General features: G+C 49.4%; 1 protein-coding gene and 1 long non-coding RNA gene across 2 annotated transcripts in view; one reads left to right on the forward strand and one right to left on the reverse strand.

Annotated features, from left to right (window-relative positions):
- Positions 1–4966: 4966 nt before the first annotated feature.
- On the reverse strand, positions 4967–20014 carry Spry4 (sprouty RTK signaling antagonist 4). The gene is made up of 2 exons (XM_021214631.1): positions 19769–20014; positions 4967–9504 (listed from the first exon to the last, which is right to left on the reverse strand). Exon 2 carries the CDS (start codon positions 9455–9457, stop codon positions 8555–8557), a length of 903 nt encoding a protein of 300 aa, XP_021070290.1. The 5' UTR covers positions 9458–9504; positions 19769–20014; the 3' UTR covers positions 4967–8554.
- Positions 20015–20226: 212 nt separating this feature from the next.
- LOC115065519 overlaps positions 20227–24432 on the forward strand; it is a 22264-nt gene continuing 18058 nt past the window's right edge. Inside the window, exon 1 of the long non-coding RNA XR_003845302.1 lies at positions 20227–20309. This is a non-coding gene — a long non-coding RNA (uncharacterized LOC115065519). The remainder of the gene's footprint in view (positions 20310–24432) is intronic.

Consider the following 24432-nt stretch of genomic DNA (forward strand, 5'->3'; position numbering starts at 1 on the left):
TGTGCACCGTGTGGGTGCAGTGCCTGCAGAGACCAGAAGATGGCGCAGGATCCCCTGGAACTGGAGTTCACACCCTGTTGTGAGCTGATGTGTGTAGGTGCGGAGACTCGAACTCAGGGTCTTTGGAAGAGCAGCCGGTGCTCTTAACAGATGAGCCACCTCCGCAGCCTTTATTTTAAAATAATTTTAGATTTAAAAAAATTTGCAAAAAAAAAAAAAAAAATGTAGGAACCCCCCCTATTTTCTTTATCTTCTTCTCCAATCTCCATTCCTAACCACTGCACGGTTATCAAAACCAGAAACTAACTACAGGACAGGCTTCGTTTGCTTTCCTTAACTCATCTCATTCTACTTTAGCCCATCTTCCCATCGATGGCTCCCCTCAGTTCCAGTCTCTGGTCAGGACACCACATTACTGTCGTGTCTCCCCCACTCTCTGACTTCTGTCTTGGTTTTCAGAACCTTAACACTTGAATAGCAATGGGCAAGTATTTTGTAGGGACATGTCCCTGTTTAGGTTCCTTCGCTGCTTTCTAATAGTCAAATATTCTAATAGAATATTCAGGTACTTTGCTTACATGCATATCTGTGCACCACATACACACTTGGTACCTGTGGAAGCCAGAAGAGGTCGTTAGATCTCTCGGAGCTGGAGGTATAGACTGTTGTGAGTCATTGTGTGGGTACTAGGAATTGAACCCAGGTTCTCCTGAAGAGCAGCCACTGCTCCTAACCACGGAGCCATCTATTCAGTAGTCGTTTTTGGTTTGGTTTGAGAAGAGGTCTTCCTAGGGAGCCCTGGTTGTCCTGAAACTCACTAAACCGGGCTAGCCTCAAACTCCCTGAGATCTCCCCGCCTCTTTGCCTCCCAATATTAAAGGAGGGATTAAAAGTGTGTGCTGGCACACTTGACCCTTTGAAAGTATAGAGAGGGTATGGTGGGCAGCTTCATTTTGAAAAAAAAAATTTTTTAAAGAATTATTGATTATATGTAAATACACTGTAGCTGTCTTCAGACATCCCAGAAGAGGGCAACAGATTTCATTACAGATGGTTGTGAACCATCATGTGGTTGCTGGGACTTGAACTCACGACCTTCGGAAGAGCAGTCAGTGCTCTTACCCATTGAGCCATCTCACCAGCCCCAGTTAAAATTCTTAACTAGTGCCAGGTGTGGTGGTGCACACCTTTAATCCCAGCACTTGGGAGGCAGAGGCAGGCGGATTTCTGAGTTCGAGGCCAGCCTGCTCTACAGAGTGAGTTCCAGGACAGCCAGGGCTACACAGAAAAACCCTGTCTCAAAAAAACAAAACAAAACAAAAACCAAGCTAGTTAAGGGTTTGGCGGGGGTGGGGGTGGGGGCAGAATTTCTCTTGGCTGCCCTGACTTGTCACTCTGTAGACCAGGCTGACCTCCAACTCAGAGATTCACCTGTCTCCCTGTCTCTGCCTCCTGGAGGCCGGATTTAAAGGCATGAGACACAGTACCAGGCTGAGCTTTTATTATTAATGTATGCCTTGGGAGATGTGCAAGCCATGGCCCATATGTAGAGGTCAGAGGACAATTTTGTGGGTGAGTTCTCTCTAACATCTTACATGGGTCCCGGGAATTGAACCCAGGTTGTCAAGACTTGCACACAGCCAGCGCCTTGACCTACTGAGCCTCCCCCTGGCCCTGGCAGCTTCATCATTCTTATAAAAAGAGAGACTCCGAAGCTAGGCATGGAGGGGTACTCCTGTCAGTTCAGCACTTGAGAGGAAGAGTCAGGAACCTGGGATGTAGGAGGCCCTTTCTCAAAACCCAAACCAAGATCATTTGATCCTTAATAATGTTAGAAAACAAAAACAAGCAAACAGCTATGCACCAAGCATGGTCATGGGCTTCCGACTACATTCAGTCCATCTGATTGGTCAGCTTGCCGGGAGATGTGCTTTGGTTGCTCTAATAGCTCAAGTATAACTAGAGGAGTCCCTTCAGTGGGAACTGAAGCTGCAGACAGTGTGGTGTTAGCAACTCAGGTGAAACAGACATGCATTCGGGGCGAAGGAGAAGCAGGATCAATGACCATGAATATGGGTTTGGCGAGGAGTGTCCTGTGCTCCCCACCACAAAGTGCTTATGCAAGTTCAAAACATGTTCAGCAACATCATCACGTTCACCCTTTCCCACACACCACTCAGCTGCTGTGATGTAAGAAGACATCCAGTCAGGTGGCAGTTGCCCACTGGAAGTCTCTTTACTGCCTGTGGTTGGAATGAGGGACAGCTGCTTTTATTTTAACTAGCACACTTTGCCTGGGAAGCTGAGGCAATGGGGATTTTTTCCTTTTCCCTTGAGGAAAAATATGAAATCAGGAACTTGAGACTGGCATTCATACAGCCATCTTTACCCTGGAGCAAAGCTTTGAAGGGCAGGTGGCAGAAGGTGACAGAGATGATGACATCTGCAGTGAAGCTGGCTTTAGGAGACTCCTTCTAGCTGAAGTTAAGGGTTACCTGGTCGCAGAATGAGGACATGAACTGAATACTCAAAAAGCAGCTACCTAGCCAATTACACCTGTCTGACACTTTTTTCTTTCTTTCTTTCTTTCTTTCTTTCTTTCTTTCTTTCTTTCTTTCTTTCTTTCTTTCTTTCTTTCTTTCTCTTTCTTTCTTTCTTTCTTNTTTCTTTCTTTCTTTCTTTCTTTCTTTCTTTCTTTCTTTCTTTCTTTCTTTCTTTCTTTCTTTCTTTCTTTCTTTCTTTCTTTCTTTTTTTTCTTCTTCTGGCTTTTTGGGACAAGGTTTCTTTCGGTAGCCATGGCTATCCTGGAACTAGCTCTGAGAACCAGGCTGATGTCCAACTCCCAGAGATCTGTCTGCTTCTGCCTCTGGAGTGCTGGGACTAAAGGCATGTTCAAGATCGTAAACAGTAATGTCCCATCCGTGTTCCGAAGTGACATTCTCTGCAAGTGTTCCACTTGGCCTGTTAGCCGGACGACGCCCGGTCTCCAGACTTTCCCAATAGTCGTTCCGATCTGAACCTCACCTGGAGCTCTTCGCGGTGTGGAAGGCTGGCTCTTTAATGCAGAGCCCTAAGTTACCTCCTGAGATTTTCCAGGTCCAGCCTAGAGGATGGGGAGAGCGCGGGTGGGAGGCGCGGGGAGGGGCTCTCAGCTTGCAGCAGTTACTGTTAGCACACGTGTGGGCATAGGAAGCAGAGCCCAGGGAGTTTCTCAGTCATCTCCTGCTTAATGCATCCAGATGCATCCATAATTAGCCCTTGCCTCTGGCCTCCGGGCCCAGGTGGGCTCCAGAAGGCCCACACTGCCGCCAGACTAGAGGCCTTAAAGAACACCGGGCAGACAATTGGAATGCCATTTATCGTGCGAAACACAATAAAACCCTGAGCTCTCTTCCTGTCTCAGAGACCCATAAATTATGAAAATTATACCTGCCTCGGGCCATGGACATATTGTTTTATTAAAGTTCCGATGAATAAACTTCAGGTCTCTTAAAAATGTCCTCCCGGCTTTCATCTGGCAGCACCTCCAGTGTGGGGCAGGCCGCCTGGGTCTTTCTTGGGGGTTCATGCTTTGGAAAGCTAGATTCACTTCAAGCTACTAGTTAACCTAGGCTGGGTAGAGCGGAGAGTGCACTGGGGACTGTAAACCAGGGGACAAGGCTGCAGAGGTGCGGGGGGGTATGCTCTGAGTAATCTGAGTTGCCCCCACCAAGCCAAGGCCTTTGGGGTTGGGGTGGGGGTGGGGCAGTGCTGGAGACTGAACTCAGGCCCTTGCACTAAGTACTCAGCCCATTCCTTCTTTGAAGAGCACCATGTGGTTACAGACAGGAAGAGGGGGGATATAGTGTCTCTTTTACTTTTATATTTGGTCACTGGGACACTTTCAAGCTTCTTCATGGTGGACTTCCTCGAGTCTAGCCACTGAACCCTCAATTTACTTTTTTACATTCGGTATGTGCAGTCTTTTCCCCCTAACTTCCATCTCTGCATCTCTAAACAGCACCAGGCAAAAAAAAAAAAAAAAAAACCAAAACAGCAGGGGCTGAAGACAAATCTTTTAAGTTCACTGTGGAATGGGACCACGGGACCATGTGGTGGTGACAAAGGTTTTAATCCCAGCACTCAGAAGCAGAGGCAGGCAGATCTTTTAGAGTTCAGGGCCAGCCTGGTCTAGTGTTTCAGGGCAGGCAAAGCTAGAGAAACCCTGTCTCAAAAAAAAATAAAAAATAAAAAAAATAAAAAAAAATAAAAGAGTGGGACTAGGGGATCCCAAACTTTTACTTGTGTTCGAAAACCTCAGAGTCGAACAAGATTGGATCCTAAGGAACCTAATGATGCCATTAAGTGACCAACAGAAGGCAACAGAGCCAGGCGTGGTAGTGCCTGCCTTTCACCCCAACACGCACAACACAGAGGTAGGCAGACATTGAGTCTAGGAAGCCATTCAGAGGCCAGGAGGCCTTAAGAGGTGAAGACTTTGGTTTTACTTAGTCTAGTAAAAATCTGCTGGAGCCCTACTAAGAGTCTACTTTCCGTCTCTTGGAGCCTGTAGATCCTGCAACATCAGGACCAAAATTTGGCCCTTTCTTTTCCCAACCTGTACTTTTTTTGCCCATCTATGACTAGAACACTCAATGACCAGGCATGCAACACACACTTTTCATGCTATCCTGGGCGAGCATTATCTTGGGATAGCAAGACTGTATCTCAAAGAACAAGAAGAAAACTCCAAAGCCCAGATACCCTGTGTAAGGGGACAGGGGACCCAGGCTTTTGCATCACACAGCAGCAGCTGGCTTCACTATGAAGTACAACGTTCTTCAGTAGCTTTCCAGAGGGAGGGTGAGGGTCTCCCCAGTCTAGACGCCCAGCCCACCATGTGCGTGTGCCCCTGCAGCCTAGAGTGTGGAATCTGTGGGATGTCAGGCAACTGAAAACGACACAGGAAGAGAATGGCAGCCATGTGTATATTTAACAATATATATTTATAGATATCTTCTAGATCAGTACATTCAGTTTTTAACTTGTTTTTTTTTTTTTCTTCACAAACAGAAGAACTCTTACAATAGTAGACTTTCTAAAATAAATACTATTAAAATAGAGCTTCAAAATAAATATTTTTTACAAAGGAAACCTTCTGTGGTAACTTTTGTGGTGGGATGAACCGGGTGGGGGGGGGTTACAGAGACACAGGAATGTGGTGGAGTGGGGCACTGGGCACAGCTCTAGTGCTGCTAACAGGAAATCAACCACAGGACACAAGAGAAAAGCAAGCTAAGAAACAGCACAGTCACCCACAATCAAAATGGAAACACAGGATCGACATCCATTACAGGGCGGGGAAGGGCACGGAGCTACTCACCAAATGCATATATCAGGAGGCTTCCCCAGATGTTCTACTCAATTGTACAGTGCAAATGTGTGCTGTTCACACACCTCCGCTATTTCTTGGGGCAGCACTGGAGACCAAGCTGCTTCAGAATGACGGGTACCTACCTGGGTTCTGCCCCTGACCAACTTGGTATGTGTTGCTCCCTTGAGGTTGTGATCCAGCTGGGCCCCATTGATGCAGAACTATACTAGCTCAAAGAACCTATCAGTCGTAAGGATGTCATGCCTCCCATCACTGAGAAGGGCCCAACAGTAAGGACTGCTCTTAGCTCCCTTCCAGTTGGCTTTAGGAGCTCTGATGGAAGCTCCTTGGAAGGTGTTGCTAGCCTAAACTCAGCCCCCAGAGTGCTTACAGGAGAACTAGCCTTTCCCTACAATGGTACCAAGTAGCCAAGGCACCTTAAGGAAGGTCCCAGATGCCGTCCTCGGCTCCAGGCACAACTGACACCCACCCCAGGTCTAGAAGTAGTAATCAGCTGGCACTTTTGGAAGCGATGTTAACTCAGCCAAGCAAGCTGCAAATGCTAGCCAAGAAGTCAGAAACAGCTACAGAAATGTTCTGTTTGTGAGAGCCTGTGCTCCCAATGCCTGTTGACTAGCCTGGCAAGGGGAGGGGGCCCTATAAACAAACTACCCCTTTCTTGTGTGTTTGCATCCCCCATGTGTAGGTGTTTGCCAAGAAGTCAGAGATGTAACAGAGCAGAGGAAAAAGGATGCTTCCTTCCTTCACCCCTTCCCTTACCACTGATCAAGTGGGTCCCAAGGTCAACTTCTGGGGGGAGGGAGAGTTCTGTAGACATCATTCTTAAGCCAAGGGGTCGGTGGGGTGGGGAAGCAAACCAACCCCCCCCCCCAAATCCATGTTTACAGCTATGTACACAAAGTCAGGGTTTGGGAAGGGTTGCCAGGGAACAAGGTCTGTGTGGTAGAGGGTCTGTGTATGTAAGTGTCACGTGTGCATGTGCGCATACACGGCTCACGTAGCTCAACTGTCCACAGAAGTATGTAGACCAAGATCATCAAAGTGCAACCTGCCACTGGGTCAGCTGTCCTGTGAATACAAATCGAGGGAGGGGACCCCGGACGAAGCTCCTAGGCTTCTTAGAAAGAGTGCACGTGTGCGCTATCGTTTTTTTTTTTTTGGGGGGGGGTCCCTCCACACCCCCTCATCCGAGAGAAACATCTCCAGCCCCTTCAGAAAGCTTCTAATACATTCAATTAGTGTAAGTGGTTCGCTGAATGTGGGGTTTGTCTTCTATCTTTCCTTCCAATCTGTGCAAGAACACTGCAATTGTGGTAAGGGCAGGTGTATGTATGGATTAGCTATAGACGATGAAGATGCAGGATTTTATACTTGCCTTTTACAAGCCAGTAAATGTTACATAAATAAAGCTGAAAATAAAACCCTCCCTTCCTCCAATCAATAAATACCTATGCTTACAATTAACTTATTCTAAATCATAAGGTGTTACTACTACTACTACTACTACTAGTAGCTTCCAAGGTGGGGGTGGGGTTGAATCCTTGAGAAAAGAGCAATAGGTACACTCCACTCCCAGCTACCTGACTTCTTGCCTCCTCCCTGGGGGCCGCTCACACAAAAGAACCAGAAATGCTCCAACATGATGTTTGCCTAATGCTCTTCCAATTTTACCTGGGGTACCTTCTGACCCAGGCTATTTCTTGAATCAGAGGCAGGGATGGGGACAAAAATACCACACAAAGCAAAAACAAAAACAAACAAAAAACAAAAACACAAAAAAACCCTCCCACACAACAGCTGGGGGCAAGGACCAGAGACACGATAGCGTTTTGCATGCAACAAGTACCTACCCACTGGACGGGGCTGCGAGTTCTGAGTCCTTTAGCACCGTGAGAGAAAGAGTTGCTACGGCTTTGGGGGCTGTTGGGAGGGGTATGTGTGTATGTGCGTGCGCGTGTGTGCTGCACACAAAAGGTGGGGCTCAAACCCAGCAGCCCCTAGAGAATCGTTCACCACCCTCTCTTGCATCTTCGGGACTTCCCCACCGGGGGCTTCCTAACACTAAAATAGACTCTGTCATCTCTCTATTTACATAAAGACAGACGCATCACTATACACAAAAGGCTAGACAGCAAGCAGCAGAATCAGAAGAAAACCCAACCCCAGTTCGGCTCAACTGTCATTCTGCCAATGGGAGGTCCGGCCTCTTCTTTGCCATTCTTGATGTGCAGGGGAAACGCTCCTTGAGGTTGCTTGCCCCCAGATTTTGAAATCAGCCCTTCCTGGGGGTGGCCCAAAAGGAAGCAAGGTTGTTGTATTATTATTGTTTAAACACCAATAGCATCTAGTTTAATTAAACATATAAAAACATCATGGCTGGATCTAGAGACCACAGCCTCAGACTCATTGGCAAAAATGATATTTGGTCTTGCTTGTGGCATCCTGGCCTTCTCAACCCAGCAAGGTTCTACAAAGAATCCGAGAAGAAAGAGCTCAGGACGCATAGCAGGCAGGCCAGTCTGTGACTCGGTTAAGAACTGGAGGGTGGCAATGATGAGCGGACAACCCCCAAGTTAGTGATTGAAAGCTAGGAGGAATGCACTGCTGGGCGCTTCCTTTTCCATCCTGCTGCTCCCGGGAGGCAGCAGCTTACGGGTGATTTTGTTCTCGGCCATCAAGTGCAGGAATTGCTACGTTGCACCTTCCCAAGAAGTCAAGGCCAACAGGCATGGACGGAGGTGGCAAAGATAGAAGTCAAGGCTCTGAGGGTCTTCCTCGAGGTATCTCGCCTCCCATTAGCTGTTCCTCCCAGGTAGAAGGAGGCTCCAGCAGGAGCCAAAGAGAATGGCAAAGTGGGAGGAAGTGGGAAGTGGAGGGGTTGGGAAGGCTATTGAGTGGCTGAACTTGCAGATCGTGTGTTCACATCTGTCTTCGTCTTCTGAAATAGGAAAACTGGGCCCCCTACCACCACACCCTGACACTGTCACTGCTGTTTAACAAAGTTTCAAGACCGTGAAAATCCCCAAAGTGCATCTTCATCCTTTTGGGGACTCAAGGCTAGGCAGTAGTGTTCTCTGCCGGTTTCTTCCCAATCTAGGGTTTTAGGAGAGGACAGATGAGCAAGGTCAGTCCCAGGAGACTGGCAGGAGGGACCACTTTTTTTTTTTTTCATCCAAAGTGTCAGAAAGGCTTGTCGGACCTGCTGGCCTTGGTGTCCCCGCTGGCTGCCTTGCAGATGACGCTGTTCGTGTGCTTGCAGCGGCAACCGGGGCGTCTCAGGCGGTCGTAGCCTCGCTGGGCCAGCTTGACACAGCCTGTGGCCGGCAGGTAGCACAGCAGACAGGGCAGCACCACAGAGAGGGCGCCCATGAAGGACCAGCGGGCGCAGCAGTTGGAGCCGGAACAGGAGCAGGGATGGTCGGCACAAGAGCCCTCATCATCCTCATTAGTACAGTGGTAGAAGATGCCTTGCACCAGACACATGCATGTGCCATAGTTGACCAGGGTCTGAGCTGAGCACAGGCACTCCTGGTTGCAGACCCAGCAGGAGGGTAACGTCCGAGGGGACGCACACTCCTTGCACTTACACTTCCCACAGGCCTCACACAGCAAGAAGTGCTTGTCTAGCTCTGGTGGAGCTGCCGGGCCCTTGAGGTCCAGCGGCTTACAGTGGACCACCTTGGGCTGGAGGCGCACAGCCCTGGGGGAGGCCTGCTCAGCCACGGGCGGTGGAGCCATGTGATCTAGGAGCCTCTGGTCAGAAGAGGTGCTGCTGCTGCTGCTCACAGAGCTGGGCCGACCGCTGAAGGAGATCCAGTGGTGAGTAACATCCTGGTCGCAGCGGGCGGGTGTAGGAGCCAGCTCTGGGGGCCCGGCCCGGGGCCGCTTGGGACCCGTGGCAGGGGCCAGGCTAGGGTTGTCTATGTAGTCATTCTCCACGTGGCTGGTCTTCATCTGGTCAATGGGTAAGATGGTGAGTGGGTGCTGGAGCCGGCTGTGGGGCGCTCTGCTGTCAAGGAGGGGCTGCACCATGACTGAGCTGGGATTCACAGGGACGCTGCTCTGTGGAATCGGGGGCTCCATGAGGCTGGAGGTCCTGAACTGCACCGAGGGACAGGCTTCTAGGGGTCCTGAAGGAGAGGAAGGAAAAGGAGAAAATGGATTCCAAGCACAGTACATGGCCTCCCCTCAGTCTTAAGATGAGGCCTTGGGAGCCTAAATAAAATGGGAGCTAAATTCCTTCACTGAACTTCCTAGAAATTCCCAAGGCTTTAAATGGTCAAAACATGGTAAAGCCGGTAGTGGTGGCACATGCCTTTAATCCCAGCACTTGGGAGGCAAAGGCAGGCGGATTTCTAAATTCAAGGCCAGCCTGGTCCACAGAGTGAGTTCCAGGACAGCCAGGGCTACACAGAGAAACCCTGTCTGAAAATAAGTAAGTAAGTAAATAAATAAAGTAACAATACTAGAAGAAATTACATCTATTGGGCTCAAGTGCAGCTTGGTGGTAGAGGGTTCTCCTCATAGGCTCTGGCTTTGGTCATAAGCACCATCAGGTGGGGTAGGGGAGGGGGCCAGGCACAGTGGTAAATGCCCATAATCCCAGAACTTGGAAGATGGAAGCAAGGAGGGACTAGCCTGGGCTACAGACTAAGACTGCCTCAAAAAACAGCTTTAATCCTAACAGCATTGCTGGGAACAAGCTACAACTCCCTTTTTAACAATTTTGGGGGTGGAGGGGAATGTGGTTCAGACAGGTTTTCTATGTGTAGCCCTGGCTATCCTGAACTCACTCTGGAGGCCAGGCTGACCTCAAACTCAAGAGATCCGGATGCCTCTGTCTCCCTAGTGCTGGGATTGATGGCGTGCTCCACCACTACCTGGCTGAAATTATTTTTAATGTATGTTTGGGTCAGGGGACGAACCCTTCCCTCTGTCTTCCACCTTTACATATGATGATAATGATTGAACTCAGGTCCTCAGACTTGGGGGCAAGCACCTGTACCAACTGAACCCTCTCATCCCCCCCTAGTACTTTTTGGGGAGGGGGGACAGCAGGGGAAAGGTCTCAGTGTGTAGACCTGGGTTGGCCTTGAATTCACAGGAATCCACCTGCCTCTGTGTGGTAAGTGCTGGGACCCTGAGTTTTTTTGTCTTTAAAAGGCGTTCTTGCAAGGATGAAATGAGAAAATGTACACCCTATGGTACCCAGCACAGCTGGGTACATGGAAAGTACTGAACAATTCATCACTGCCTCAAAAAGAAAACCATTTTGATTTCCTAAGTAAGCACTTTCAAGTCCTGCAGGGACCGCTCTGGGCACTGAGGATCATGTATGTGGTCAATACAAGAGCTCCTGTGTGCTCCCCGGAGCGCATGAGCAGGATAAACAAAACCTTCATTCTGGATCCTGAGAAGGAAGGGATGCATCTGATGCCTGCGCATCCAGGACATTAACCCCATTACTCCCACTTCCACGAACGAGCAGCCACCGCCAGCAGCCAATAACCCCTGGGTAGGTGAGCTCTCGGCAACCTGCATGGGAAATCCTCTCAAGGGGCACTCACATCACCCATTTTCAAGTGCTGAGCTGAACATTCAGACTAAATGCTATTTACTAGAATAGCTAAGCCAGCCCTGGATCAGTTTCTAATTTCACTGAGAGAGTGCAATTTTACGTTGGCATCCGGCCAGAGATTCAACTGCAGCGCCTGACACGGAACCCCAGGAAGTCACTTAAATCAAAGAGCGGAAACGGCTTGGTTCAAATTTAGAAAGTGCACATTGTTTTCTATTAGAAGTGCCATTTCCCTGCCTGCTGACCTTTACATTTAGAATTCGGATGGAGATCAATTTAAAGAAATAGCAGCAGAAGGCTGGGACCTCTGCTCAAAGGAGACACAATCTGGAATCCAAAGGAAAGATTACACTGTGGGAAGATTCTACCAAGAACTTCAAGGGACTGGGGGAAGGAGGATGGAGAAGAGGAAGGAGGGTCTTCAGAAGGACAACACACTCTGGGCTGTGTCAAGGGTGGTGGTGTTGCTGTTAATGCCCTTTTGCAAGCTGTTAATTATCAAAGGGGTTGTCAAGGGGATGTACAAGGAGGTAGGTTTCTAGTTCCTAGTTCCATTTACTGCACTTTTGGGGACCATCTCAGTATCACAGGAGAGTGACACTTCTCTTGGTTACACATAACTGAAGCATTTCCTTGGATGCTTCTAGTCTGCATGAAATAAGGGCTATCCACAGCGTCATCAGTCTATGCATCATCTATGCCACTAAACACAAAAACATCCAGTCTTCTCTACCGGCATCAACGCTCAGGCACTAGACAGGTCATTCACCGACTACTGGCTCTGCAGGTATTTCTTCATACACTATTTCCCTGTCTGTCTTGGATAAAAACTACCAGGTTATATATTTATATTATGTATTTATATTATATATTTTTAAAACCATCTGTTCATTTATTGAGACAAGGTCTCACATTACATGGTAGGTTGGTCTGAAACTTACTATGTAATAGCCTAGGTTGGTCTTGAACTCACAGAGGTTCTCTTCTCTCAGCCTTCCAACTGCTATGATTACAAGTGTGAGCCATCATACACAGCACAGAGCATCACCTTTGAGTCAGTTTTTTGCCTTAACCACCTGGCAAGGCCTGCCACTGAAGAACACTCTCTTGTCAAAGCAGCTTTAAGTGAACCCCTGTGGTCAGGGTTGGGAAGAGGCATCCATTCACGGAGGAATGCTACCTTTCAGATAGTACACTTGGTTGAAGAAGGTTCCCAAGGCCCTTCCTCTAGAAAATGTTAAGTTTGAGGTCAAATGATGAGCTAGTTAGAAGCCCCAGGTTCTAGTTCCAGGGCTTTGGTTAAAGGAAAAAAAAAAAAAAGTAATGTTTGCATAATAGAAAGTGTCATAGGTAAGACTCTCAGGTGTCAGTCAAGTAGTGTCTCAGCCAGAACCTTCCTCCTTGGACTACGTTAACATGAGTTTCTGATTCCAGAAAGCCCAGGTTGGGAATACCTGCCAACAAAAATGCCTCCGTATTGGCCCTTGTAGCTAGGGATTTTATCTCGGGACTCAGCACATAGCTGACCAAGCTGCAGGAGAAAGAAGAGATTATTCTCCTAAGCTACAGAGGCAGACTGATTTCCCTACTCTGCTTTCCCAAGCAGGAGATCAAGACTTTAAAAAACAAACAAACAAACAAACAAACAAAAACAGCTGCATTTCTTGCAGAAGAAGCAAAAAGCACAGGCAACTCTGAAAGATGCTTCACAGGCCCTGGAATCAGTGAGCAGACAGACTCTCCAAGCCACGAAACCAGTTTGGAGCAGCCACTGGAGGCAGCGAGGATACTCCCATCCACAGGCTCCCCATCCCACACCAGAGGCAGCTGTCAACATCTGGGCCAACAGTCTAGGCCAGCAGAGAGAAAGAGAGAAAGAGAGAGAGAGAGAGAGAGAGAGAGAGAGAGAGAGAGAGAGAGAGAGAGAGAGAGAGAGAAAGGGATCTTAGCCCTCAATGACTCAGCTCTCTCAGGTCACAGAAGCATCTATCTGACATTTGGTTCCAGAAGGCATGTTCAAAACGGCGCATCTCTTCCATTAACCCTCAACTCTTCCAGCCGCAAGTGCAGCTCACACTTGCGTAGGCCTGCCCCAGCCAGCCTCTGAGAGCCTCTGTTGAACTGATGTGGCTGACTGAGAGACACAACCTCCTTGCCTGCCTGTCTGTCAACCCCTCAGCACAACCCTAGGTCTTCTCTCTGGCCTGGCAACCCCCTCCCCCATCTGAGCTCTATTTCCAAGATCAGTCTCCACCCTGGGACACACACTTCCACCCCTCAGTCTGTGCATCTCTGCAGGTGTTAAGCACACTTCCACAGGTACCCCCCTGCATCTCCTCCAAGGAAAAGAATTATGTAAGATAAATGGGACAGGAGGCTTTGCCTCAGTAAGCTGTTGGGAAGAGCTTGATGGTCAATTTGGAAGATTCCGGATGGAAATGACGCCAACCCTGCACTTAGCTGAGGGAAGTGCCTCTCAGCTATATGATTAGCATAAGAAGGAACTTTCCCAGTCACCTTCCCTCAACCAATTAATATTAATAATAATTGCTAATTATTAGGAGGGTCTAAGATGTACGGAACCTTCCTGGTGCCTGGCTTTCGACTGCACCTGGTCATGCATTCTCTCATTTGTTCTTCCTTCTTACCTTAGGGGATGGCACTCACTCTGGAGTTAGAAAAGCAAAGCAAAGTAGTCAGCGGAGTGTCTGTCATGCAAGGGTGGTTGGTTGGTGGTGGTGGTGGCTAAGTTCTATCCCTAAAGCACAGTTCTGTCAGATCTGTAACCCTAGTATAATGAAGAGAGGAGAAGCCCCATAGCTCCCTGGCTAGTCACACTGCTAGAATACCATTGAGTTTAATGAAAGACCCCCATCCCTATCTCCAATGATAAGGCAGAGGGACTGGAGGAACAACACAGTTAGCTAATTAAGAATGCTTGCTGTTCTTGGAGAAGAACTGGGTTTAGACTCCAGTACCTGCATGGTGGCTCTCAATCATGTATATTTCTCATTCTAGGGAAATCTGACACCTTCTGGCCTCCAAGGACATCAGGTATTCGTCTGGTACACATATATGCAGACTAACACATACACACATAAGATAGAGAGCCACTGGGGAAGACAACACATACATGCCCACGCATGAGAGAGGGAGAAGGGACTCTAAAGCACAGAGGGTCACAAGGTAGACAGAGCAAGTGATCAGGGTGGGACTCATTTCTGTACAGCTATGTGACCCTGGGGCCGAAGTCTCAGAGCCTAACTGACAAAGACTTGTGATCACCTACCTGAGGTGATCCATGGAGATTGTACAAGCACCAATCATTTTCCTAGCCATGGACCCCTTTCAGTAACCACACCACCCCAACCATTAAGCTACCAGCGCCCCCCCCCCTTGTGAGTGGAGGTGGTGAGAGAGGGTCAGTTACCCAATCAGCAGATCAATGATGCCAGATGGGGCGTTTGACTCTGATCGCTAGCTAAAAATTTCAATTCAGTCTTTTTGGCTACTTTTTCTGACACTTCATCTTTTTCTTTGCGAAGTGTTTGCATCTTTACGCAGATGACCTCACAGGGTTTCACTGTAAAACAGCCCTTAAAGGAAAAGGAAATACTGGGGTGAAAGGGGACTCCCTCTGACCTCGCCCGTCAAGCTAAGCTTTGGGGCATCTGAGGCATCTCTGATGACAGAGTTTCCAGTGCAGGTGTGTAGGGGAGAGGAGGGGAGGGAAAGGGAAAGACATTCAAGGAAACTAGAAGAGGCCAGGGCTGATGGATAAATCAGCAAGTTCTCCACCCCCACCCCTTCCCCATCACAGTCCCTTGATCTGCAACTTGGTCTGGCAGCTCAGAGCTGCCTGTCTTGACTATCCCTGCCAAAGGTAGGTACCTCTGAGGAGGGAACTAGACACAGGCTGCAAGAGTCAAGAGGCATGTCACGAGCTACCTTAAAAGAAGGGGAGCTAGGGGAAGCTGAGGAAAGCAACCTACCTGCTGTACATGAAAATCTACAAGTCAGCTAATGACTGGCAAGAAGCTCTGAATGAATGTGCAGTTTCTCTGCTGCCCATTCAGTCTTAGCAGGCGCTTGCACAGAGGGTTGTTTAACCCTTTCAACAACTCGGAATAAAGAAGTTTGGCTTCGAGAGCCCGCCCACCCCTCTGCAACACGGATGCCTGGTCCTTTGTGACACTGTCCCAGTTTAGTTCATTAAGCCACAGCCAGATGATGTCTTACTGCTTTTAGAAAGACCATTAAGAGAGGGGCTAGGGAAAAGCCAGGGACTTGCCTCCCTGGGCCTTATGAGGGAAGCCAATTTGTGAAGAATTGGCCCAGTGGAAGGAAGGCAGCTGAATTTGTTTGAGGACACACCCTCACCCACTCCCTACTTTACTAGCACTAAAGAGCTCACAGCTGGCCATGTTAGGGATCAAAAAAAAAAAAAAAAAAAAAAAGTGGCTCTCCATCCTTTGTCCCATCACCAGTTTCCAGCCCCTTTCCCTTCCCTTGTTGTATTTCGAGCAATTCTGACCAGTTTCAAGTTTTAGTGTTGGCGTATGCATACCCCTGTACTTGCTGCCTGCCCAGTACCCCATTGGGAGGGATCAGAAGCTGTGTCACAAAAGAAGGGGACTCGATGGAGCCTGCTGTCCAGTAGCACCATTCACAGACTACTGGTCCAAGCCAAAGTGTAGCCTGCAGACCCCTGTACCTAGGAAGGCGTCTTTTTGGAAGTCATCAAGATGGTCTTATTGTCTCCCTTAGCTCTGCCAAGAAACACAACTGACAATAGATTTTTTAGCTCTCTCTTGGGATTGAACAGGAAATGACTTCCCCTTTTCCCAGCCAGAAACAGACTGACAAGGGAAACCCACTCTTCTCCAAGTGGCCACCTGCCCCAGGGCCCCATCCCCTCCTCTGCTAGGCCTAGAACATCTGTGCTCTCTCTACAACGCCTTGCTTCCTCTCTCTCTTCCTTCACAGACTGGAAGCCCTTTCTCGGTAAGAACCACCCCACCACAGCTGAACAGCGGGGCCTCTTAAGCCTGACCACATGGCGTGGGTACATTCTCCACCCTACTCAGCTGCCCCGGATCTGTAGGGTAGCCCCAGCTCCCTAAGAGCCAGTAATACCCCACCTTTTACATTATAGGTACTTCCTGTGCCTTTTATTCTAAATGTCTTTAAAACTAGAAGCTCCTCCTAGGAGTACAGGATTAACAGTGAAGCCCAGTCCTAGCCACTCATTAGCAAGCCCTACTGGCTACCCCCCTGGTCCCTCAGGCCCTTGGAGAGTTTGTTCTCCATTAAGTCCTATGCTTACCAGCCCCTAGCCTGGTCTGAAAGGACCAACAATACTCAAAATTTCCCCATGTTAGTCACTGTCTCTTAGCAAAAACCTAGTCACTGTATTCTCTTTTACCATCCTTATTTAAAACAAAACAAAACAAAACAAAAAACCTGTTGTAAAAGGGCAACTGTGGAGCCTGCTCATAATACCAACACTGGAGGTAGAAGCAGGAGGATTGCTCCAAGTTAGAGGTGAGCATGTCTACACGGGAAGTTCCAGGTCAGCCAAGACCTTGTTTCAAAAAATTTAAACAAAAATCAAGACAACGAACAACTCACCGAGATAGCACATCTATAAAACCAGCACTCAGGATTAAAGAAGAGGCAGAAGAATTAGAAACTCAAGGCCATGGGGCTGATGAGATGCCTTAGTGGTTAAGAGCAGCACATACTGGTCTTCAGGAGGACCAGAGTTTGGTTTCCAGCACCAACATCGTATCATGCAGATTACAAACCGCCAGTAACTCCAACTCCGGGGGATCCAACACCTTTGGCTTCTGTGGGCAATTGCATTCACATGGTAGTACCCACATATGTAATTAATAATAACAATAACAATAAAACCTTTAAGAGTTCAGGATTAGTCTGTGCCTACAGGACAAGACCCTGTTTCAAAACAAGCAAGCCAGCTAGCAAACAAGAAACCCTGTTCAGTCTACTCTCCAAGTGCCAAACATTCTAGTAAACTAAGTCAAATGGCAGTTAATTCTCCCTCAGCTAGGCACATGGAACTCCCTCCTTGGTTCCACCAGGGGACAGACACCTTAGATTCAGAACCAAATTAAATTCAAATGAGGGCTCTTTTTTTCTTAGGGCACCTTGAACACTCTGGCCATAGCTAACAGGCATGAATTGAAGAAAAATGTTAGCTGGGTCCAGTTACCCAAGTCTTTAATTCCAGCACTTGGGAGGCAAAGGCAGGAGGGTCTCTGTGTGGGTTTGAAGCCAACCAGGACTAGATAACGAGTCCATGTCTTGGAAATAAATTAATTTTAAAATGCTATATAAATCCAAAACAGGGCAGAAAGATACCGCATTAAGGGACACTTGACGGCAGAAAGTGGACTTTAAAGCCCTTATGTACGAACCAAAGATGTTTAAAACCCCAGAGTAACACATTACAAAAGCCACTTAAGAACACGTTAATGGGTTTTGTGTCTCCCTTAACTGGATCACTGATTTGCCGTCATTTGTTTTCTGTTGTTTTAGAAAGCCAGCCAACCCCCTGGGCACATATAGCGCTAAGTTTGCAAGACAGTGAAAAAGAGGTATATACCGGGCAAAGGGTAATTTCCAAATTGCCAATTCTGGAATGAGATACAGGCAAAAAGGGCCACAGATGCCCAGCCTCCCACCTTCCCTGAATGGATCCAGTCTATGTGCTGTCTGTCTCCTCCCACCAGACTGAACCAAAGCTGTGGTTGAGGCTACCATTTTAGAAGGAAATGTGGGAAAGGTCGTGGGACCCAAGGAGAGGGCTGGGACATCCCAGGAGAAGGGAAGTGACTCTTGAACTTAGGTCTAAAAATTTCAGATGGAACATAGCCAAGGGATGTCACTAAAGCTTCCGCCTGGTTGACCAAGCTGCTCTAGCCTGGCGAGGACTTTCCTGGAACCATGGAACCCTCTTCTCAAAGAAGTAGCAACAGAGGAAATTCAAACTCAGGCGTGTCAACCCTACAACTTCTTTCTTTCAGAGAGAGAGAGAGCCTGAGTGAGCAACTGCAGTCTTTTCCTTTCGGACCCATTTACATCCAAGCAGGGTTAGAAGCAGAAAATTTCAGATGTTTATGCTCCATTTGTGTGAAGATCCGGAGAACTCTAAACATTGTGAAATCCAGCAGTGCAATATTGGGTAGGGCCTTAGGCCAGACGGAACTTATTAAGAGATTGATAAACCCCTATTTCCCAACCATTCTAGGTCTCACCTTCCAGCTCCGTACTACGTAGAGGCCTGTCAGGAAGGTTGCAGCGCTGGTCAGCTACAGAAGAGATGTGCAGGACTACTGCACGCCCCATGTTCCCTTTGCCTCTCCTGAAAATGGGGGAATCACGCCACTGACTTGGAGACATTTAAGAGGAAGGAGACTGCCACCGAGTCTGTATCTTTTCCTTGTAGCATCGCAGGGTTCTGGGAAGTACCCCTGCGCAGTAGGAGGCCTTCTGCCCCAGCCAGGCCTGACAATATGGATGCCCAGCCATTAGCTCTCCCCTCGACTCAGCATGCAATCCCCCTCCAGCTCACGTCGCCTAGAACTCCATCCCTTCAAGTCATACAATCATCTTTCTGCCTCTCGCCTCCTTTGCTCACAACCCCCAGTCCCCAAATCAAGAGAATTGAGAAACCGCCTTCTTGCCCAAGAGCAACTACTGTAAATGCTTTTTGATCGTCTGCTTGGAGAGGGAATTGGGGCACAGCCGTGGCCCCAGTGATGGAGCCAAGCTCCAACTGCCCGGGTTGGCCAAGCCCATACTCCCCCCTTACCCTCCTCAATGCCCCCGTGGCCCTGGCGACTCCGAGTTTTTCAGAACATACCGTCTTTATCCTCTATTCTCGGTGTTGTCAAGTCTGGTACCAACAAGGAGGGAAAGTGGGCACCTTATCTCTCCTACGCACGCAACCTCTTCCTCCAGCTCCCACAAGCCCGGCGTTATGTAAACGCACCTTCAGCCCCCACCACAGCCTTGGTGAGAGGCCCAGGGGCCCTGGGGCTTGGCAAAGATCTATGTCTGAGGATAGGGGGGCACCGGGTGGCTAAGGAGCCTCAGATCCATAAGAAGCGAAGCAAGGCAATTGTACAGCATAAAATGAGGCAGCCGAGCAAAGGTCAGACGGCCCGGAACCTCCTAGCCAAGGAGAGGGAGCAGAAAAGCTCAGTCCTTGGCTGGCCCCACGCTGACCATCCAGTAGAGAAGCAGAAGGGTAGGAAACCTTGTCCGCCACGGGTCGGAACCAAGAAAAAAAAAAGCTACGTCGAGCATAGGCCGCTAAGGCGCGCTGGGAAGACCCACGGCAGAGCTGGCACCGTGGGCACGAAGCCCGAGGGTGGGCGAGCTGCCTAAACCTAGGGCGCCCCCCCCCCGAGTCCCAAGCGGTCGCTCCAGAGCGAGTCAGGGCTGCGGGTTCCAGCGCTCCAGGAGAGTGGTGGCAGGAGAAAAGGCCAGGCCAGAGGCAAGCTCCCCTGACACCCACAGGGCTTCCAGAGTCGCATAGGGCGCGGAAGCCCGGCTTGGCAATGCCCGGGGTCGAAAACGGCAGTGCCAGGCTGTGAACACCCCCACCGCCGTGCCAGCCGGGCGCGCCTGGTAGCTGCGGCGTACCGCAAGGGACCCGAGGAGGCGCAGACCGAGGGAAGGGACACTAAAGCGGATCGAAATAGTGCACCATTGGCCCCAGCCCGAGGGGAGCCGCGTCACGGTATCGAGGGGGTACTTTTGGTTCCCCAAACCGGCTGTAGACTTACTTTGAGGAGCTGCAGAGTCACAAGCATCGCTCCACGTCTGTGTAAACCCCCGAACCCGAGTGGGTCAGTCGCCGTTGAAGTCGCAGACGTCAGTCAGAGAAGCCGGCAAAGCTCCCTGAGCCCTGCAGCGCCAGCTCCGCGCTGTCAGCTCTGTTCGCTGCCTCGGCGGCGATGTTGCAACCCTTGCCTGGGAAAATGGCTTTTTTATGAATGGGAGGGCAGCGAGCGCCAGTGCGCACGCGCGCCGCTCACGATTCTATGAATGGGTGGGCACAAGCGACCCCGTGCGCGCATGCGCTAGGCTCCCTTTTTTATGAATGGGGGGCCGGAAAAGAGCTTAACCCGTGATTGCTGGGGCCGGCTGTTGCTCCTCCTGGGGCCGTCGTTCTTTTACAAAGAGGGGTGGAGGTTGTTGTTCCTTTTTTTTTTTTGTTTTTTTTTTTTTTTTTTTTTTCTCTTTGTAATGAATGGAGGGCGGCGGCGACTGCAGCAGCTGGCTTAGCTGCGTGGGTTGTACCCTCCTCCCAGCCTGCGAGAGGAGGTAAAGGCCACCTTCACGCCACTGCGGGCTTGGGCAGAAACCGTCAGTGTGACTAGAGGGTGGGGGGCGCTGCGGCCTCTGGATCCAGGGCTCAGCGCCGGGTGGGGGAGGACACACCTCGATTTGCGTATCTCTTGTCACCGCAGGCGATGGGGAGGGGGAGCGAGAGGACCCCTACTGGGGACCTCTTTTTCAAGATCTGTGGCGCCTGGGGACGTCGGGGGCAGGGACCTTCCAGCCGCGTTTGCCAAAAATTAAGAAAATGTCCTTTGTCTATTTCAAAGAAGGGCAGGGTGGGGGTTGCTGAGTGAATCTGGCTCCCTTTCTAAGTGCAGACCACTCCTCCTCCCATTTCTTGGGTGTGGACAGTATCTGGGCCGAGGCCTCTTCCGGCTCTAGTACCCCCCGGGGCGATTCTGTCCACTCAGCCAGAGGCCTGGCCCTCACCTCTCAGCGCCCCGCCTCTCCCCCGCCCCAGTGTAATGTCCGCAGTGCCTGGAGCTTCCGCCCGCCCTCTGCTGCCCTGGCTAGGTGCCCCCTTCACCACTCGCGTCCTTGTCTTCCAGTCCTTCCAGGCCTTTGTATTCTTGTGGCCCTCTCCCCTTTGTTATAGAAGGCAGTTTTCTCTAATGTTCCCCCCACCTCGCTCCCCTAAAGGAATAGGGAGAATTAGCCAGGTGGATTGGGTGGAGCAGGCCGGGGTAGGATGCTGCCAGGGTGGCCACGGTATTAAATAACAGGGTTCTTGAGCCACACAGGGAATGGAAATGGCTGGGGAGCCTTTCTTTGCTAGGGGGTAGCAGCCCAAGCCGGTGAAAAGAGAAGCTCCTCCATTCGGCCTGACTCCCGTAGTCGGGCGCACCAGCATCAGGCCCAGCTCCGTCCAGCAACCGGGAAGCCTGGGGTAGAGGTGGCTTTGATGGAGTATAAGAACTGGTTCTCAATCTGACTCCTCAGCAAGATAGATCTATCTTGCTGGTGTTTGGCCTTCATAGGTTGTAAGGCTTTTTCTTCCTACGCCATCATAAGACTGCGCTCAGCTGTTGTCACAGGAACCAATTGAAAGACAGCCCACTGGTGAGGTCTGGCCTGGGGCTCGGGCTCGGGCTCCGGCTCCATCTCAGGCTGTTCAGACCAGAACCCAAGGTCACTGTGTCCTAGTGTAAAATGCGGTTGCAACCCTCAGACTCAGTCTCAGTGATTACTTACTCAGTTCCTGGGATCAGAACAGACTCTCCCACGGAGCCCCAGCTTCCTTCCTGGGACAGAACTTCCACGAGGGGGGGGAGGGGGGTTGCCTTTCGGACTTCCTTCTTGTACTTATCACCATTCCCATTTGTCAGATCTAGAAATGGAGGCCAAAAGTCCCGCATCTGGTGACCAGAAGGACAAGTAAATGTGCTGAATTTCAGGGCTTGCAGCCCAATTCTCTCTATACTGAGTCTAACCCCTCCCCACCATTAGGGTCTGAGAAACCTATTTCTTGTCTTTTAAGCAGTTAAACAATGACATTTTTTTTTCCCAGCTGGCTTCACCCATGGCCCTCATTCAGTTTCAAGGATGAGAATGAATAACTCCTTTTGTAAACTGTGAAGGAAGGGGAAGGGGTGCTTCCTGATCCATTCATTTAAAAAGTAGCCAAAAGACAGACAGGGTTCCACTTTGTGAATCTGTGCTGAGGGAGGAAAACGCCCAGCCCAAGTGAGGAGTGGGAGAGGCTTCAAGCCCCACCAACCCTGCAGAATGATCAGAGTTCCTGGGCGACACTGGCGGGCTGCAGCTTCTGAGGGATCCATTTGCTTGTCAGTGCTGCTGTCTGCAGTGATTGGTGGCCCATGGTGGGGACAGATAACCCTCCTTGCCCTTATGAAGCTCAGTCTTTTAGGAGACAAAGTGAATGCACTTTCAACATTGAAGTCAGCCCTCTCTGAGGTCATGGAAGTGAGGCATGTGAAAGGGGAGTGTGTTTGCCTGTGTGTCTGCGGACGGGTGTGCACTTGTGTGTGGAGAAAAGAAGTCGATCCTTAAAAGAATTAGATGTATTTTTTTATGTGCTTGATTGTGTTTTGCCTGTGTGTGTGTATGTATGTATGTATGTATGTATGTATGTATGTATGTATGTATGTAAACTGTAGAGGTGCCTGGTGCCTTTGGAGGTTGGAATAGGATGCTGGATTCAGCCAGGCGTGGTGGCGCATGCCTTTAATCCCAACACTTGGGAGTCAGAGGCAGGCGAATTTCTGAGTTCGAGGCCAGCCTGGTCTACAGAGTGAGTTCCAGGTCAGCCAGGGCTACACAAAGAAACCCTGTCTCAGAAAAACAAAAAGGATGCTGGATTCCTGGGAGTGGACTTACAGGTGGTTGTGAATTGTCAGGTGGAAGACGAGACTCAAACCTGGGTCCTCTAGCAAGAGCAAGGAGTGTTCTTAACCACTGAGCCATCTCTCCAACCTCAGGCTTTCACTGAAATGCACCTGGAATTCACTACTTACCTAAAATGGGTGAATAGCAAGCCCCAGGATTCTCCTGTCTCCTTCCCAGGCTCTGGTGTTAGAGGCGTGGGGATGTGTGTGTGTGTGTGTGTGCGCGCACACGCGACTTTTTTTATGTGGATTCTGGGAATCTAGACATAGGTCCTCATGCCTGCAGAGTGTCTTAGTTAGGGTTAATGTTACGATGAAACACCGTGACAGAAGCAACTTGGGGAGGAAAGGGTTTGTTTGGCTTTCAAGTCGTGAGTCATAGTCCCTTGAGAGAAGCCAAGTCAGGAACTCAAACAGAGCAGGAACCTGGAGGCAGGAGCTGACGCAGAGGCCAGGAAGGGTGCTACTTACTGGCTTGCTCTTCAAGGCTTGCTCATCCTGCTTCCTTGTAGACTGTAGAACCGCCAGCCCAGGTGTGGCATCACTCACAATGGGGGCTGGGCCCTCCCCATCAGATTTTTTTTTTTTTAATTAGTTAAGAAAATAACCTACAGGCTTGATCTTCTATAGGCTTTTTCTCAATTGAGGTTCCTGCCTATCAAGTGACTCTAGCCTGTGTCAAGCTGACAGAAACTTGCTAGCCCACAAAGCAAGAGCTTTACAACTGAGCCATCTTCCTAGCCCCACGGGTGGCAGATTTCAGTGTAGGTAACAGGAAGCATCTCTGAAAGGAGCCTGTGGTTTTGAATCGCAAGTGGGGGCTGAGATGTGAGTCCAAGGGACCTTAAAGCAGAGGTGTCCGGCGTGGAGGCTCCACCACACATGGGCCAAAGCCTGCCACGTGGGTCAACTTGAACAGAAAGTCTTTGGCCACTATGTAATGAGCAAGGATGAGGAATTCTAAGCAGGTGCAACACCCCAATTTAACTCAAAATTAACCCTGAGGCTGAGGTTTCCAGGGAGTGAGAAGACAGAAAGATATAGTGTGTGGGGGGGGAATCAAAACATTTGTTCCTCAGCAGGTGGAGAGCTTCACATGAACTGTTGTCATTTGGGCAGGTGGTAGGCTGTGTGCGTGCCTTCCAAACTGCCCAGTGGTTGCCCCTGGAATAACGTGTGTGTGTGTGTGTGTGTGTGTGTGTGTGTGTGTGAGAGAGAGAGAGAGAGAGAGAGAGAGAGAGAGAGAGAGAGAGCGCTTTTCTAGCAGCAGACTCTTAACAACCACTCAGCTCACCAGTGTTGATGACTGTCTTTTTACTAAGCACCAGTATGAATACAGTTCATCCCCTGCAGGTGGAGTGGCTGCAGTCCTAGGCTTTTGCCCTTTTACCTAGGATCCAGGAGACATGTTTGAAGAGGGAAGAGAGGGTGAAGTTCCAATTCAATGTCAGACATTTATGGAGCGCCTACTGTTTGCCAATCCTGTGCTTGGTGTATTTTTCACCCCCGAGCTTTCTGTTTTTTATTTTATTTTATTTTATTTTATTTATTTATTTATTGTTATTTTGGCTTTTGTTTGGGGAGTCTTTTATTATGTAGCCCATGTTAGTCACTGACTCTGGACGGTCCTGCCTCAGCCCAAGCAATCTCCATGCATTACCATGCTCAGCTATATTCATTCATTCATTCATTCATTCATTCATTCATTTACTCATTTTTGAGACTTGGTTTCTCCACACTAGCTGTCCTGGAAAATACTT

The sequence above is a fragment of the Mus pahari genome, chromosome 15 (assembly GCF_900095145.1).
Source record: "Mus pahari chromosome 15, PAHARI_EIJ_v1.1, whole genome shotgun sequence".
Lineage (NCBI taxonomy): Eukaryota > Metazoa > Chordata > Mammalia > Rodentia > Muridae > Mus > Mus pahari.